Source organism: Leptodactylus fuscus, chromosome 1, assembly GCF_031893055.1.
Source record: "Leptodactylus fuscus isolate aLepFus1 chromosome 1, aLepFus1.hap2, whole genome shotgun sequence".
NCBI classification, from domain to species: domain Eukaryota; kingdom Metazoa; phylum Chordata; class Amphibia; order Anura; family Leptodactylidae; genus Leptodactylus; species Leptodactylus fuscus.
The window spans coordinates 94,265,207-94,283,273 of NC_134265.1; the positions used below are offsets into that span (position 1 = coordinate 94,265,207).

General features: G+C 43.6%; 1 protein-coding gene across 1 annotated transcript in view; it reads left to right on the forward strand.

Moving 5' to 3' along the window:
* HIP1R (huntingtin interacting protein 1 related) overlaps positions 1 to 18,067 on the forward strand; it is an 82,906-nt gene that overhangs the window by 34,035 nt on the left and 30,804 nt on the right. Inside the window, exons 3-10 of the mRNA XM_075273090.1 lie at positions 1,970 to 2,112; positions 2,396 to 2,452; positions 2,703 to 2,783; positions 3,866 to 3,942; positions 5,000 to 5,061; positions 6,543 to 6,683; positions 10,796 to 10,853; positions 12,735 to 12,810. Of these exons, the coding sequence (XP_075129191.1) occupies positions 1,970 to 2,112; positions 2,396 to 2,452; positions 2,703 to 2,783; positions 3,866 to 3,942; positions 5,000 to 5,061; positions 6,543 to 6,683; positions 10,796 to 10,853; positions 12,735 to 12,810 (695 nt within the window). The remainder of the gene's footprint in view (positions 1 to 1,969; positions 2,113 to 2,395; positions 2,453 to 2,702; positions 2,784 to 3,865; positions 3,943 to 4,999; positions 5,062 to 6,542; positions 6,684 to 10,795; positions 10,854 to 12,734; positions 12,811 to 18,067) is intronic.

An 18,067-nucleotide genomic window follows, 5' to 3' on the forward strand; every position in this document is an offset into this window, starting at 1 on the left:
CCAAAGCATGGTCGGAGAAAGTAATGTTATCGACTTCCGCAGCCAACAAAGAGTGGAGATGTTGGTGACGGATAAAGAGGTAGTCGATACGAGAGTATCGGTGATGGACCGGAGAGTAATAGGAGTAATCCCTATCTAATGGGTGGAGTAACCTCCAGGAGTCCACAAGCTGGTGGGAATGAAGGTCCCTCTTAATCCTCCTGATGAGCGAGTAAGGGTGCATGCACACTACGTAACGCCGGGCGTGTATGAGAGCCGTACACGCCGGCGTTACAGCAGGGCTGCCGAGCACTTCCCATTCACTTCAATGGGAGCGCTCGTAAACGCCGCTGTTACGTATTGTGCATGCACCCTAAGGGTGAGAAGAGACGCCAGCAGAAGAGTCCAATGAAGGGTCTAGGACCAGATTAAGATCACCCCCCGCCACCAGGAAGCCCTCCACAAAGCCGTCCAACAGCCCTAAGTAAGAACTAAGGGCACGACCCTGTCCCGAGTTAGGTAAATACAAAGAGGCAAAAGTAAAAAGCTGAGAGGAGATACGACCCTTGACCATAACAAGTCTCCCCTCAGAATCAGTGCGAGTCTCCAAATGTTCCCAAGGCAGGGAGCGAGAAATCAAGATACTAGTCCCTCTGGATTTCGGGTCAGGAGAAGAGCTATGATATGCATGAGGAAACCAAGCATTAGTCAACTTGTATGGCTTGGTAGAGCAATGGTGAGTTTCCTGCAAAAACACAACATGAAGGCGCTTACCTTTAAGCAGATTGAAGAGTACGGAGCGCTTCTCTGGACTATGAAGGCCTCTCACATTGAGGGAGCCCACGGCGATGGAGGAAAGGCGATCAAGCGGAGGCATGGAAGGAGACGGGCCTGCCCAGCTCACACCCTAGGAGCAGAGAGAGGAAAAAAAAAAAAAAAAGGGGGGGGGGAGGAAGGGGAGAGGGCAAAGAATTGAAGAGGGTAAAGGGGAGGGAAAGAAAAAAAAAAAAGAGAGAAAAGTAACAGAGTAGAGGAAGGAGAGCAGTAAAGAATGAGGGGGGGGGGGGGGAGAAAGGAAAGGGAAAAAAGAACCAAGAGTAGAACAAATCTAACTACCCCTAGACAAATGGGCCAGGGGCACAACAACAAACAGGAAGGAGTGAGGGAGTAAGAAAAGATGGGGGGAGAAGTGGGCCCGCAAGCACCATGAGTGTACCTGGTAAGGAAGACCCTATGCCCCCACCCCCAACAAAATGTACAGGGATAGGAAGCACAGGGCTACAAAGTGACTCTAAGGTCCAAATAACAACATTGTATAAAAACACAGCAATATCAACAACAAGGGCCATCTATAAAGCCCAGCAGGAACAGGATCAAGAGGAACAGAGTAGTCACAGAACAAAATAAACATAGTGAAAATGTCCACCAACCGCGAATCCACTTTCCTTATTTAGAACCGCGCTCAGACTGATCCACTGGTAAACAGGACATTTAGGTGCAGAGTCAGGTCAACCAGTATTCTTCCTCCATTGGCCCAATCTTCTCGATCACTACATGCCCGGCTCTCGGAATGGAGAGGGCCTTTGTTCAATGCAAGAGGCAGGCAGCAGACTACTGACAGGACCCTCAGGATGGAAGCTTTCAGAGGCAAGAGCCAGGCAGCAAGCTACTGATTAAAAATACATTTATAGTATGTTATTAAAATTTTAGGAAGTTGTGAACAAGCGAAGGGTAATATTCATGGTGCTGTACAGTTGGCCCCAGAATTAATTTTACTGGTGGACCCTAGGCACCCCAGTCCGACGCTGTTCTTGACACAAATGCACTCCTCCAAGCCAGTTGTGCGATATTGTATTCATTACTTCATTATTCTAAATTTTGCAGCATCATTTTTTTAAGCCAGTATGGTCCTTTTGGGCCTTCGATTCTCTAAATTTCTTTGTATGAAATTATAATCTGTTTTAAGATTATTTCCTTAACAAGATGTTAGGAATAATAATGGGTACTCATCATGAAAAAGGAGCCTTCACTTTCTGGTCTTATGCTATTGGCCTGCCTTTAGCCAGCAGCTCGATTCTTAGCTGGAAGTTCTGTCATGTCCTTCATAAAGTCCTTCGAGATGGTCACCAAAATGTAAGCAGATATGTTACATGATGGAGTGTTTTGGGATTATTTTTTTTATGGGGTTTTTTTAGAACTTTTTTTTTTTACTGTCAGACAAAGTAATGTGATGTGTAAAAGAGTTAGTTTGCACGTATAAGGCATGTGTCTTCTATGCCATATTGACTATACTTGGATGCCTATACATAACTTGTCTTGAACAGCTTTACTGGAATTGTGGGCAAGAATTGCTGGCAACTGTACCTGGAAATTAGTTTTATTTATTTTTTTCCCTACTTGTAATATTTTGATCTAGGTTCTTTCAGACTGTCAACGATACCGCAGCAATATCCGTGAAATTGGAGACTTGTGGGTGAGTGGGGAAAAATTTCATTTTAGTATTGGTCATTTACTATTATGGGAAGAGGAAATCCTCCTGCTATGCAATGACAATGGTGCTGGAAAGTCATCAGATATTTTGCTTCATCAGAGTATTTCCACTTTCATAAATAATATCATAGGAATACATCTGTTTGGTGTTTTTTTTGTATGCTTAAATGTTGACTATTCCATTAAAAAAAAAACCTAAAGCGCAATCATTTTACATATTTGACTTCTTCTAGGGACATATGCACGATCGATATGGACAACTTGTGGCTATTTATGCAAAACTGCTGCTCTATAAGATAAGCTTCCACACAAAGGTATGAAAACATTTCAAGAGGTTTTGTGTGCAAAAAAAGTCTTAAAAAAAAAAAAAATGTAAAAAAATGAGTGCTATTAAAGGGTTAAGAAAGTGCACCTAAATACCTTTAGCAGTGTTTTGAGTGACTTCTGGGTTTCTCTGGGAGCTCCTGGCATCTTCTGCATTTCTTTACATGGTGTAACTTCCTGCTGTATAAAGCCTTTTTCACATCTGCATTCGGTAATCCGTTCGGGGAGTCCGCATGGGGACCCCCTGAACAGAATATTGAATGCATTGGCAAGCGGTGAGCAATGAAAGCACACGGACCCCCTTAGACTATAATGGGGTCTGTGTGTTTTCCGTGTGGTCTCCACACGAGTCATGCGGACAGGTAAGTAGATCGGGAAGCACATTTCTGTCCTCATGTTCCGTGCGGAAAGCACACGGACCCCATTCTAGTCTATGGGGTCTGTGTGCTTTAATAAGCTCTTTGCTTGCCAATCTGTTTGGTAGTCCATTCAGGGGGGTCCCCATGCAGACTCAACGAAAAGATTACTGAACGCAGATGTGAACCAGGCCTTAGCTTATGAAATGCATCATGATAGTTGTAGGCTGACTCACACTACCTCCTTCTCACCCCCACCCTCTCTCACACCCCCTCTCCCTGTTTCCCTAGTTACCCCACCCAATTCTAGACCTTCCCAACTAACTCAGCCCCCCCAAATATTATACCTACCTGACTTCCTTCTACGAGACGGCTCCTCCTCTTCCTTGACTCTGCTGGCACGTGCGCAATAGTCCCAGCGCTATGCTGTAGGCTTGGGAGACTCCTCTACCCTGTGCACACATCAGCAGACGTCACAGAAGTGGAGGAGCTGTCGCCCATCTTCCTTCTGCGGAAGTATGATAGGGTGGAGGGAGGAAGGGGAGTATTGGTGGCCTTCTGTTCACATGAATGCCCCAGGTATATAGATAGATATAGATTTTTGCTGAATTATGTAATTTAGAAAGTAGGCGGGGAGAGGGTGTTTTCTAATTCCATTTTATCCTGGACAACCCCTATAAACACTGAATGCTAACTCAGTTTTTATTTCCTTACAGCATCCACAGTTTCCTCCAAATTTGGAAGTAACTGATGACGTTCTAGAAAAGGCAGCCGGCACAGATGTCAACAACATGTAAGCTGCTTATATTCATAAAAAGACAAATGTATTGATATGTACTTTTAAGAGGGTTAAAGACAAAGACTATCTCTGCCATTGTTAGAAAATCCCGATTTGCCATTTTTTTCCCATTAGAAGCTGTTGCTTGTAAAATATTATTTCATTTTTTTGATGAGTCAGTATATGATGGTTCACACCTGGCGTTGAACTCTGAAGGGCATTATTAGCAAAATTTACAGTACAATTGATCTGAGTGGTCAGACCCCACTGAAGTGTAAGTTATCCCTGTCCTACTTGCTTTTGCGGAAAAACCCATTTAATAAACGTTAGGTATCATTAAGTAGTATATCTATAAACACGGTGTTAACTACTACAGTGCATATTATGCTATCATCTATATACCTGGTTTTACTAGTACACAAGTATATCTGTATCTGCCAATAGCTATGGAGCCATGTACATAAAACCTGGAGCTACTTGTGGGGAAACTCTACCTTAGAGATAATCTGCTAGATTAGTGTTTGGAGGCTCTGTTACACTTTAGATCATTGCCAGCTTTGCTTGAGTTTTGCCTAATGTGTATGTGCTCATTGAACGTGCATCGCAACAGGTCCTAAATCTTTCTGACTTGCCACAATGTGTTGAAACTTGCTGTTTTAGGCCGAGCACGCAAAGTTGTTGAGTGTGTTTTGGTTTTGCTTTTTTTTTTAATTTAATTTATCTCCTCTGCATGTTGCAATTACATTCAGGTTTTCTCTCCAAAAAACTCTGCATTATTTGGTCCCTTTAGAGATTTCTATTAGCTGCCATATCAGCTGTTATCTAATAAGTATATATTCTAGAGTACTGTGGTGTATAAAGTGCACATATTGTATAACACACATCTCAGGAAATACACATCGGTTAAATTTTGCTTTATTGAACTTTGATCTTTTGATGTGTTTTTTTTTTTTTGTTTTTTTTTTCTACTCCCTTTTAACATAGAGATTTGGTAAAAACCTGATTTGTTAAATTCTGTGTTAGGCTTGGTGCAATACTTGTTGCTGGTGTTAATCTACTTTTGTGTTGTTAGATTCCAGCTAACCGTGGAAATGTTTGATTATATGGACTGTGAACTGAAAGTCGCAGAGACTGGTAAGAAAAGTAAAAAGTCTCACGTTTCTTAGAAATAGTTACATGAATCAAATGAAGCTTACTACATTCTGCAGGAAGGTTACATGAACATGTGATCAATTTTAGAACTATGAAATTCTGTGCACCCTATAGTCTTCCACTAAGCAGTGGTTGTTATCCATTTGAGTGTTAAAGGATATCTGAATTCTTGGCAGAAGTTGAAATATGTGCAGGGTCTTTCTGGGCTGTCTGTTTATAAGTCTGTTTTTCTGCTACGAATAACCACATTATGGCTGTATCACATTTTGCTTTTCTGCCTAAGGCAGGGGTTGTGCAGAATAAGGGGCAGTCTGCCCCTCATCCATTAGAACTACTCTCAGTGGCCAAAAGTCACGGGAAGGCATGTCTCAGTGAAGGTTGTGTCGGATATGACGAACAAACAATGTGACGCGATGCAGCTTATGGCGCTAGTGTCGCCATTATATCTGAGCAGTCTGATGCAGACAGTTGTCTCTTGAACATGGCAGCACATCCTGAGTTAAGCGACTTTGAACGTGGGATGATAATCTGTGCAAGACACATGGGGCGTAGCATTTTGGAGATTACCTGGGAATTTTTAGTTTCCGAGGTCAACAGTGTTTCGGGTGGACCTGCAATATTGCAGAGACAACATTGGCAGCCACGTAAACCGGTGCACCGGTCGACCATGAGTGTTTGATGAACAGACGTCATGTCACCTCCGCAGAGTCGTACAGGGTTCTCGACGGTCTACTGTGGGTCAAATTGTGGCGGATTTGAATGTGGGGTGACTTTTGGCCACTGAGTGTAGTACTGGTAATAACTGGTTTCTTTACATATAATTCTGCTTGAAGTAACTATACAATAGTAAACGTATAGCTGAGAAAAGTGACGAAAATGTGGGTGATCCAGAGACACTGTACTGCAAATCCAGCATATGTTGTAGCTGAAAAGATCCCAAACACAAAAAAAGACCAAACTGCTCACAATAGGGAAAGCTGCATGCTGTCTAATATCTCATCTGTAATGACAGGAGTATCTATTTAGAAATAATTTTACTCACTTTGACCTGAGAGAAACTTCTGTGGAGGCAGAATCTGTGGGAATCCTCCCCATTGACTATGTGAAGAAAGCCCAACCCCTCCCTCCTCCACTCACTGTGAACACGTCTTGCTTTTGTAATTAGCTAGAAGGGAGACACCTAGTGGTAGGAACCTTAGGTGTTTGGGGTTTTTTTAGACTGAAAGTTGGTGCATTTAAAGTTCATTACATTTTAGCCCAGAATAACATGTTCTATTAAATGACTAAGTTGTTATATTCAAAATCACATCCATTGCCATCTTTACTTCATTGGGGGAAGACATGGGACGAAATCTAAATGTGGCAACAGAGATTTTGTACAACAAAGCAACATGTATTACTTTTATGTTTATCTTTGACTCTTTTCAGCAATAAATTTACTCAGTTGTTTTTTTTCCGTTCAGTTATTAGGCAGCTAAACAGTGCCATTGCCGTGTCCCAGATGGCTGCAGGACAGTGTAAACTTGCGCCACTTATTCAGGTCATTCAGGACTGCAGCCATCTTTATCATTACACTGTAAAGTTGATGTTTAAGCTACATTCCTGTAAGTATACTGTATTTTGTTACTATTAGTTTTTTTAAATATTCCTTAGGTTTGTAAAGATAGAAAATTCCCCTAGACTTGAGTAACTTGTGTTCACAATTTTGCTTTTACCTTGACTGTAAGCTGCTTTGCGTAACACTTTTGTCTAAAATATTCTACTAATTGTATTCCCTGTATCTTTACTCATTATGTCCTATACATCTTGACACCATGGGACAGATTTACTATTGTGGCAGAATTTGGACACAATTTTGCCCAAAAACTGGTGAACATGCTTTGCACTACCTTTATTAGCTGTTTCTACTCCCTTCTGCATGGGTGACTGATATCATTTTTAGTTTATTACATGGGATGATTTTTCATGGTCTGGTTTGTGGGTTGTACTTTCGTCTTCTATACAGGGGCCTAATGCTTAGGTATAAGATTTTGGTCAGCAAAATTTGAAATGTATGTGTATTTAGACAACTGTGTGCCTTTATATTTTATATGAAACATATTTTTAGTTTATTTTAATGTACCATGCTATATTTTAAAAAAGTATTATATACTGCAATTTTAACTCTGTCTGCTAAGACTAATAAGACCCATACTTGCCAATTCTCCAGGGATTTTTATTGCTATAGTTAATACTTGATTTAAAGAGGACCTTTCACCATTTTTCCCAAAGGCAGTTCTATATACTGCCGGAAAGCTGACGGTGCGCTGAGTTCAGCACACTGTCGGCTTTCCCGATCTGTGCCCGGTGTGAAGAGCTTACGGTCCGGTACCGTAGCTCTTCTATGGTCAGAAGGGCGTTTCTGACAGCCAGGGACGTCCTTCTGCCCAGCAGCGCCTATCGCGCTGTGCTGTGGAGCGGGGAGGAACGCCCCCTCCCTCTGCTCACACAGCTCGTCTGTAGACGAGTATTATCAGGGAGGGAGGGGGCGTTCCTCCCCGCTCCACAGCACAGCGCGATAGGCGCTGCTGGGCAGAAGGACGTCCCTGGCTAACTGTCAGAAACGCCCTTCTGACCATAGAAGAGCTACAGTACCGGACCGTAAGCTCTTCACACCGGGCACAGATCGGGAAAGCTGACAGTGCGCTGAACTCAGCGCACCGTCAGCTTTCCGGCAGTATATAGAACTGCCTGTGGGAAAAATGGTGAAAGGTCCTCTTTAAATCACAAACCAGACGGACAGGATCACATAAGATAACACCTTACAGATAATACCCATAATGACCCATCATTACATCCAATACTGACAGCCGATGATGTCACAACATGTCTATTTCCCCTCCCTTCACAAATCATGCCTGGAATAATCTCCAGTAGACCTCAGTGAGGCACTACAGACAGTCTCTCCCTGTGGCCATGACTGTGCTTTAAGGCATGTCACTAAATGTTTTTAACAAAGCAAAGAAGTTCAGACAAAATGGCCACCCCTATCATCATGTACAGATAATAGAATTAAAAAAAATCTACAATCTGAAAATAAAAAATGTCACTAACTTATAAACACTACTGTACATACACACAATAGAGTCACACGGTTGTGCTGCACATACAGTACAGCCACACATGAAGCTCAGCTTCACACACACACAGCCTGTTGCACATTCTACAGGCGCACACACATATGCATGTAAAATACATCAAAGGCATGACCTGAAGTTCCTGGACCACAATGTAAAATCTACAATTGAGTCTGTGCTTACTTCTTGCAATTTACAATAGTGGTATATTTTTTATGCATTGTGGGGGTCACCTCAAAATCCAGAGCCTAAATGTGACTACTACAACTATACACACAGTATATTTAAGCATCTCTCTACAGCTCTTTTGCACATACTCTGTTAGAAACAGGGGCCTTTGTGGTCACCTGTTCAGTAAATGTGAGTAACTATAGCTGGCCAAATTCGAAGACTAAGTGCTAGCAATAGTAAGGTTCCACACCACACAAGAAGAGATGGTAGAAGAACTTCTCTCTTAGCCTCAGCAGAGCAGTGCACAAAGAGAGAGCTTACACATGCAGGTTTTTATACCCACTTACAGGAAGTAAACAAACAACAAGCTCTATCATGAGTCTGATTGGTTGGTCGAGGTATCCTCCTCCTGTGATGTCGCTTCTTGTGATGTCACTTTCTGTGGGAGTGCCAGGTCCTCCCATGCTCTCATGGGAAACCCTGTATAATCTCCCTGTGTCCACATGTTTAGACCTACACCTGAGCACAGTATAGAGGCCATCTTGTCATAATGTCTGGTACATTGTCAAAAGCCCATAACACACAAGAATGTCTTTGCAGCCTCAATCTTCACAATCCCATGCGTGCATTACAGTATATACATATAGCCTAGTATACAGCTTTGGTATAGCTCTGAACTCCATCCACCCCCTAGCCGCTAAGTGTGTAAGGGCTGGGGGTTAATTGAATTTTATCTGTTCATACTTTGACAGCCTAGCTGGTTTTTCCACTTAGAGATGTCCTCCTGAATTGTCTATTCATTGGTCCATTGTCTCCAGCCAAAAGGAGACAACAATGGATTACAAGTTGCCAGCATGGATATGATTTTAGTTTCAACCTGGGAAAAAAAGGCATATTATAGCTATATCCAGATATTGCTGGCGTCATCTTGTCACATAATATCATACTCAGTTTGAAACTTAACTAGTTATACTGAATTTAGTTTTAAGGATTACAATGTTTTTGTGATCATATATTTACAACCTTCACAACTCCACATATGCACCTGCAGCCATGATATACATTTATACACTACTTGCTGCAGACAGTATATTTGAACTCCATGCTCCCTTACAGTGCAGTGAATTATACTACCTTTTATACCTGGACATGGTGACTAAAGCCCTGCCTGTTCTTCTTCCCATGCATGTGAATAAGCACATTCTCATGTGAGTAATATAAAGTAAGGTCCTTGACCTTTACCTGAGCAGATCTGACTCTTCCAGGTGCCCTTGACTTCACACTATAGGACAGACTCCTTTTATAGCAAGTTTTGCTAAAAAGCGCATCTTATTGTGAGAAAAGTATGCTATAACTGAAACATTGGCAGCACCAGCTCTGATTTTGGCTATAGCCACATCCAGAACATCCTGTGTCAGCAGCTTCAGTAAATCTTCACCATTTTGTCCTGTATTTCTTCATTTGCTGTGATGTCATGATAGATATATATATATATATATATATATATATATATATATATATATATATATATATATAGTTACATAGTTGATGAGGTTGGATAAAGACATTAGTCCATCAAGTCCATCCTATAACCCTACAAACTCTACAGTGTTGATCCAGGGGAAGGCAAAAAACCCCATGAGGCTCATGCCAACTGCCCTATTTCAGGGGGAAAAAAAATCCTTCACGACTCCAAATCTGGCAGTAAGTATGTCCAGTTATTAATTTATTTAGCTTAGGGCGGGTTCACACCAGCACCCGGTCTCCGCTTTGTGGGTTTCCGTCTTCTGCCGACAGGAGACGGAAACCCGGCAGTCAGTGGCCGTGAGAGTCTTCTGGTCTCTGTGGTGAAACCATTTTTTTTTTTTTTTTTTTTAACCATATACACAGGCCTGCATGTCTGACTTTGTGTCCTGTTAAAAAAAAAAAAAAAAAAATCGAATTCGCCGCGGAGACCAGAAGACTCTCACAGGCAGACACTTTGCAAACCCATTCAATTGAATGGGTTTGAAATCTGACTGCCGGTTTCAGTCTCCTGTCCAGTTTCTTGGGCAGGAAACCGAAACCCTCAAAGTGGAGACCAGGCGCCGGTGTGAACCCTCCCTTAGTTGTGTAACTCCATCATATTCCTCAGCGCTTTACATACATTGTCAGTAACTGTCCCATTAGGGCTCACAATCTACATTTCCTATCCGTATTGGTGTGTGGTAGGAAAACTATGCAGACACGGGGAGAACATACAAGCTCCTTGCAGATGTCTATGGATCATTATTTTTGTGTTATTAATGATTATTTTTATTGACCATTTTCTTCAGTTTTACATGAAGTCAAAGGTTTAGGAGGATACGTATTGCATAACTGCCTGCTTTCCATGTGACACAATCATTTGTCTAAATGTTTACATAAAACCATTGTGTGCTTTGTTTTAGGTCTGCCTCCTGATACACTACAAGGACATAGAGACAGATTTCATGAACAGTTCCACAGGTGATACTGACATTCCAGCGCACACTTGCTACACACTGCATCTTTCTATCATGTTAGGCCTTGTGCTTGTTTCCTCGGCATAGGCACTCCTTTCCATGTCTTTTCTTAATATCTTTTAAAGAGAATGTGTTGGCAGAAAATGATCTTTGTAATCAATTTTTAAACCTATTTTAAGGGATTTTTGGTTTATTTATTTTTAAAGAGGACCTTTCACCCCTGGGGCACAATCGTTTTAATACACCGCAAGAAAGCCAACGGCTTTCCCGTTCTGTGCCCCTGGTGAAGAGCTATCGGTGCTGGTACTGTAGCTCTTCACTGTCTGAAGGGCGTTTCTGACAGTCAGTCAGGAACGCCCTTCTTCACAGCAGCGTCTATAGTGCTGTACTGTGATAGCGGTGAGGAACACCTCCCTCCCCTCTTGACAGTACTCGTCCATAGACGAGTACTAGGGGGGGCGTTCGTCACTGCTTGGCGGTAAGCAACGACCGCTCTCTCAGTACACCGCTACAGACTCTACTGTGAGGAAGGGCGTTCCTGACTGTCAGAAATGCTCTTTTGACAGTGAAGAGCTATGGTACCGGCACCGATAGCTCTTCACTGGGGGAACAGAACAGGAAAGCAGATAGTGTGCTGAATTCAGCGCACTGTCTGCTTTCTAGTGGTGTATTAAACCGCATGTGCCTCAGATGGTGAAAGGTCCTCTTTAAAAATTTCCATGTTAATATTTAGTACACTGACAGCTATCATGTATATGTAGATCTAAATCAGAGAATCCACCAGTCACAATAGGTTATTTAATACCTTATGTACTCCCTTTTCTGCACAATGACCTCTGCGCAGGTCACACAGCATGCCTTGAAAGCTCTCCCACAGAAGTCAACAAGGTCTGCTCCAGACCATTGTATCTCAGGATAGAGGAAGTTACTAATTATTTTGGGCCTGGTGGTATCATTTTGATATGGCAAAGTTTTTAGGATTTTTTTTTTTTTTTTTTTTAATCTAGGCGATAACATGGAAAATTAAAAGAATTATCACCAAAAAAAAATCTTAATGTGTTTAATAGAAAACATTATTGAAAGAATAGGTAATTTCCTGTTGACACTTTCCATGTAAATCATTTTATATCCCTGTGGACAGTCAGCAGGTGCAGTTAGTCTCTATGTGAAGCTCAACCACTCCAGAGCAATGTTCATTCTGTGACTTGAAATAGATACGTCTTATAGCCATGTTTTTGGCTCCTGTCCAGCTCCTGGAAGTGGGAAGCTTCTAGCTGACCTTATCGGATCAATCCAGTACAGTGCTTTGGCTGGGTGCGGTTCACACTATAATAAATTGTAGTAAATTTTTATCTAGCACTAAAATTAAACTGTGTAACAGGTTCGTGCAGTCGGTTTTAAACCAATGTTAACTGGGGCACATATCCTAGTAGTGTAATCTGTAAAGTGGACATGAGTGAACAGAGATTGGTTGGGATAGACATCTTCCTTCTCTGTTGCATTGACACAGTCTAGAAGCATTTTAGTAGTAAGCTATTTTGTTCTGATATGCAATCTTATACTTAGTCAGCCACTTGGCATTTTGCGAGCTGAAATACTTATTGTAACAGATCTGTGTTTCCTTTAATTGGAGGAAAGGATGTAACAACAACAAACTTTTCTAATGTGCTTTTCTCACAATAGACTCAAAGCGCACTGAGATATTCCATTTTTGCTTATAAGTAGATTTTTTTTTGTTATGAGCATTGTTATGTTTAGTGCTGAGACGTTTGGGAGATGTGGATTATGTTACTTATTGTGTTCCCTGCTTTATGCTACACTTAAAATATTTCTTTAAATATTTCACAGTGATTTACTGCCTTTATGTATTTCTATCCTATCATAGCCTTAAAAATTTCTTCAAGCGTGCATCTGACATGCTGTACTTCAAGCGGCTTATTCAGATCCCTCGTCTTCCTGATGTAAGTATGGTGTATATTACACTTTATCTTCAATTACTATTTATTTCTTTTAAGCACTCCAGTAAAAATGTTTTCCTCTTTGTTTGAAAGCAAGCCTAGTATGTAGTACAGCTTTACCTCATAAATATACTCAAAACTGTAATGTGAAGTTATGTGGACCACTTCAGAGCACTGAGCTTCTCTGATCTTCTGATGCACACATTGGGGGAAATTCATCATTGCCTCTACTCTAGTTTTCTGGCATAGAGGGATGATATTGAGGTGCACGTTTGGTGCTTGACCCTTTTTTGCTTTCAATGTGTGTCACAAGCCCCAATCTGTGCCTCGCTGGACCCCATTGTGCACATGTGAATGGAGCAAGCCGAGGCAGGGATACGTCGACCTGACTGTCTGCTTTATCATAACTGGTGTGAGTTAGAATGAAAATGTATGCCAGTTCCTACTTTGTATAGATTACCGTTCTGCTGCCAGTCATCTGACAGATATATAAAGAATAGAGATGAGCGAACAGTGTTCTATCGAACTCATGTTCGATCGGATATTAGGCTGTTCGGCATGTTCGAATCGAATCGAACACCGCGTGGTAAAGTGCGCCATTACTCGATTCCCCTCCCACCTTCCCTGGCGCCTTTTTTGCTCCAATAACAGCGCAGGGTAGGTGGGACAGGAACTACGACACCGGTGACGTTGAGAAAAGTAGGCAAAACCCATTGGCTGCCGAAAACATGTGACCTCTAATTTAAAAGAACAGCGCCGCCCAGGTTCGCGTCATTCTGAGCTTGCAATTCACCGAGGACGGAGGTTTCCGTCCAGTTAGCTAGGGGTTAGATTCTGGGTAGGCAGGGACAGGCTAGGATAGGAAGGAGAAGACAACCACAACAGCTCTTGTAAGAGCTAAATTCCAGGGAGAAGCTTGTCAGTGTAACGTGGCACTGACGGGCTCAATCGCCGCAACCCAGCTTTCCCAGGATCCTGAATGGAATACACTGTCAGTGTATTCCCGTATACCCGATATATACCCCCGATACCCGTTCCAACGGTGTGCCCCCCCACCTTCACCCCAGAAATACCCTGCAAGTCCCCTAGCAATAGAATTGGGGCTATATACACCCACTATTTTTGCTACTGCCATATAGTGCCATTGTCTCACTGGGAATTCAAAGAATATATTGGGCTTACATATAACTTCAATTCCAGGGAGAAGCTTGTCAGTGTAACGTGGCGCTGACGGGCTCAATCGCCGCAACCCAGCTTTCCCAGGATCCTGAATGGAACACACTGACAGTGTATTCCCGTATACCCCATATATACACCCCAAATCACCGTTCCAACGGTGTGCCCCCCCACCTTCACCTCAGAAATACCCTGCAAGTCCCCTAGCAATAGAATTGGGGCTATATACACCCACAATTTTTGCTACTGGTATATAGTGCCTTTGTCTGACTGGGAATTCAAAGAATATATTGGGGTTACGTGCACCCACAATTTTTACTACTGGTATACAGTGCCAGTTTCTGACTGGGAATTCAAAGAATATATTGGGGTTACAAATACCCTCATTTCTTGCTACTGCCATATAGTGCCAGTTTCTGACTGGTAATTCAAAGAATATATTGGGGTTACGTGCACCCACAATTTTTACTACTGGTATACAGTGCCATTGTCTGACTGGGAATTCAAAGAATATATTGGGGTTATAAATACCCTCATTTCTTGCTACTGCCATATAGTGCCAGTTTCTGACTGGGAATTCAAAGAATATATTGGGGTTACGTGCACCCACAATTTTTACTACTGGTATACAGTGCCAGTTTCTGACTGGGAATTCAAAGAATATATTGGGGTTACAAATACCCTCATTTCTTGCTACTGCCATATAGTGCCAGTTTCTGACTGGTAATTCAAAGAATATATTGGGGTTACGTGCACCCACAATTTTTACTACTGGTATACAGTGCCATTGTCTGACTGGGAATTCAAAGAATATATTGGGGTTATAAATACCCTCATTTCTTGCTACTGCCATATAGTGCCAGTTTCTGACTGGGAATTCAAAGAATATATTGGGGTTACGTGCACCCACAATTTTTACTACTGGTATACAGTGCCAGTTTCTGACTGGGAATTCAAAGAATATATTGGGGTTACAAATACCCTCATTTCTTGCTACTGCCATATAGTGCCAGTTTCTGACTGGTAATTCAAAGAATATATTGGGGTTACGTGCACCCACAATTTTGACTACTGGTATACAGTGCCAGTTTCTGACTGGGAATTCAAAGAATATATTGGGGTTACAAATACCCTCATTTCTTGCTACTGCCATATAGTGCCAGTTTCTGACTGGTAATTCAAAGAATATATTGGGGTTACGTGCACCCACAATTTTTACTACTGGTATACAGTGCCATTGTCTGACTGGGAATTCAAAGAATATATTGGGGTTATAAATACCCTCATTTCTTGCTACTGGTATATAGTGCCATTGTCTGACTGGGAATTCAAAGAATATATTGGGGTTACGTGCACCCACAATTTTTACTACTGGTATACAGTGCCATTGTCTGACTGGGAATTCAAAGAATATATTGGGGTTACGTGCACCCACAATTTTTACTACTGGTATATAGTGCCATTGTCTGACTGGGAATTCAAAGAATATATTGGGGTTACGTGCACCCACAATTTTTACTACTGGTATACAGTGCCAGTTTCTGACTGGGAATTCAAAGAATATATTGGGGTTACAAATACCCTCATTTCTTGCTACTGCCATATAGTGCCAGTTTCTGACTGGTAATTCAAAGAATATATTGAGGTTACGTGCACCCACAATTTTTACTACTGGTATACAGTGCCATTGTCTGACTGGGAATTCAAAGAATATATTGGGGTTATAAATACCCTCATTTCTTGCTACTGCCATATAGTGCCAGTTTCTGACTGGTAATTCAAAGAATATATTGGGGTTACGTGCACCCACAATTTTTACTACTGGTATACAGTGCCATTGTCTGACTGGGAATTCAAAGAATATATTGGGGTTACGTGCACCCACAATTTTTACTACTGGTATATAGTGCCAATTTCTAACTGGGAATTCAAAATGCGCAAGGCTCCCGGAAAGGGACGTGGACGAGGCCGTGGGCGAGGTCGGGGGAATGGTTCTGGGGAGCAAGGTAGCAGTGAAGCCACAGGGCGTCCCGTGCCTACTCCTGTGGGGCAGCAAGCATTGCGCCACTCCACAGTGCCAGGGTTGCTTGCCACATTAACTAAACTGCAGGGTACAAACCTTAGTAGGCCCGAGAACCAGGAACAGGTCTTGCAATGGCTGTCAGAGAACGCTTACAGCACATTGTCCAGCAGCCAGTCAGACACTGCCTCCTCTCCTCCTATTACCCAACAGTCTTGTCCTCCTTCCTCCCAAAATTCCCAAGCTTCACAGAACAATAACCCCAACTGTCCCTGCTCCCCAGAGCTGTTCTCCGCTCCTTTCATTGTCCCTCAACCTGCCTCTCCACGTCACGATTCCACGAACCTAACAGAGGAGCATCTGTGTCCAGATGCTCAAACACTAGAGTCTCCTCCATCTCCGTTCGATTTGGTGGTGGATGACCAGCAACCCACCCTCATCGACGATGATGTGACGCAGTTGCCGTCAGGGCATCCAGTTGACCGGCGCATTGTGCGGGAGGAGGAGATGAGACAGGAGTTGGAAGAGGAAGTGGTGGATGATGAGGACACTGACCCGACCTGGACAGGGGGGATGTCAAGCGGGGAAAGTAGTGTGGATGTTGAGGCAAGTGCAGCACCAAAAAGGGTAGCTAGAGGCAGAGGCAGAGGTCAGCAGCTTAGGCGAAGCCAGGCCACACCCGGAATCTCCCAAGATGTTCCAGTTCGTACCCAGCCCCGAAAAACTCCCACCTCGAGGGCACGTTTCTCGAAGGTGTGGAGTTTTTTCAAGGAATGCGCCGAGGACAGATATAGTGTTGTCTGCACAATTTGCCTCTCGAAATTGATTAGGGGCTCTGAGAAGAGCAACCTGTCCACCACTTCAATGCGCCGTCATTTGGAATCCAAGCACTGGAATCAGTGACAGGCAGCAACGGCAGGACAAAGGCCGCCTGCCGTTCACGCCACTGCCACTGCCTCTGCCACTGCCTCTGCCTCTGCCACTGCCACTGCTGACTGTGCTGGCGATGCACTCCAGAGGACGAGCCAGGACACCACTTCATCTGCCTCCGCCACTTTGTTGACTTCTCCCTCATCCTCCCCTGTTCCTGTCTTATCTCCTTCTCCTGCACCATCAAAGGCACCATCAGGCGCTTCTTTACAACAACCCACCATCTCTCAGACATTGGAACGGCGGCAGAAATACACTGCTAACCACCCACACGCGCAAGCCTTGAACGCCAACATCGCTAAACTGCTGGCCCAGGAGATGTTGGCGTTCCGGCTTGTTGAAACTCCCGCCTTCCTGGACCTGATGGCAACTGCGGCACCTCGCTATGCCGTCCCTAGCCGTCACTACTTCTCCCGGTGTGCCGTCCCCGCCTTGCACCAGCACGTGTCACTCAACATCAGGCGGGCCCTTAGTTCCGCGCTTTGCACAAAGGTCCACTTGACCACCGACGCGTGGACAAGTGCATGCGGACAGGGACGCTACATTTCACTGACGGCACACTGGGTGAATGTAGTTGAGGCTGGGACTGCTTCCCAAACTGGCCCAGTGTACCTCGTCTCCCCGCCTAACATTCCTGGCAGGGACACGAGAAGAACACTCCCCTCCTCCTCCTCCTCTACCGCCTCCTCCTCCGCCTCCTCCTCCGCCACCGCCTCCTCCTCCACTGTTAGATTGACCCCAGCTACGAGTTGGAAACGTTGCAGCACTGGCGTTGGTAGACGTCAGCAGGCTGTGCTGAAGCTGATCAGCTTGGGGGACAGACAGCACACTGCCTCCGAGGTGAGGGATGCCCTCCTCGATGAGACGGCAATATGGTTTGAGCCGCTGCACCTGGGCCCAGGCATGGTCGTTTGTGATAACGGCCGGAACCTGGTAGCAGCTCTGGAGCTTGCCGGACTCCAACATGTTCCATGCCTGGCCCACGTCTTCAACCTAGTGGTGCAACGTTTCCTAAAGAGCTACCCCAATGTTCCAGAGCTACTGGTGAAAGTGCGGCGCATGTGCGCCCACTTTCGCAAGTCGACAGTAGCCGCTGCTAGCTTAAAATCTCTCCAGCAACGCCTGCATGTGCCA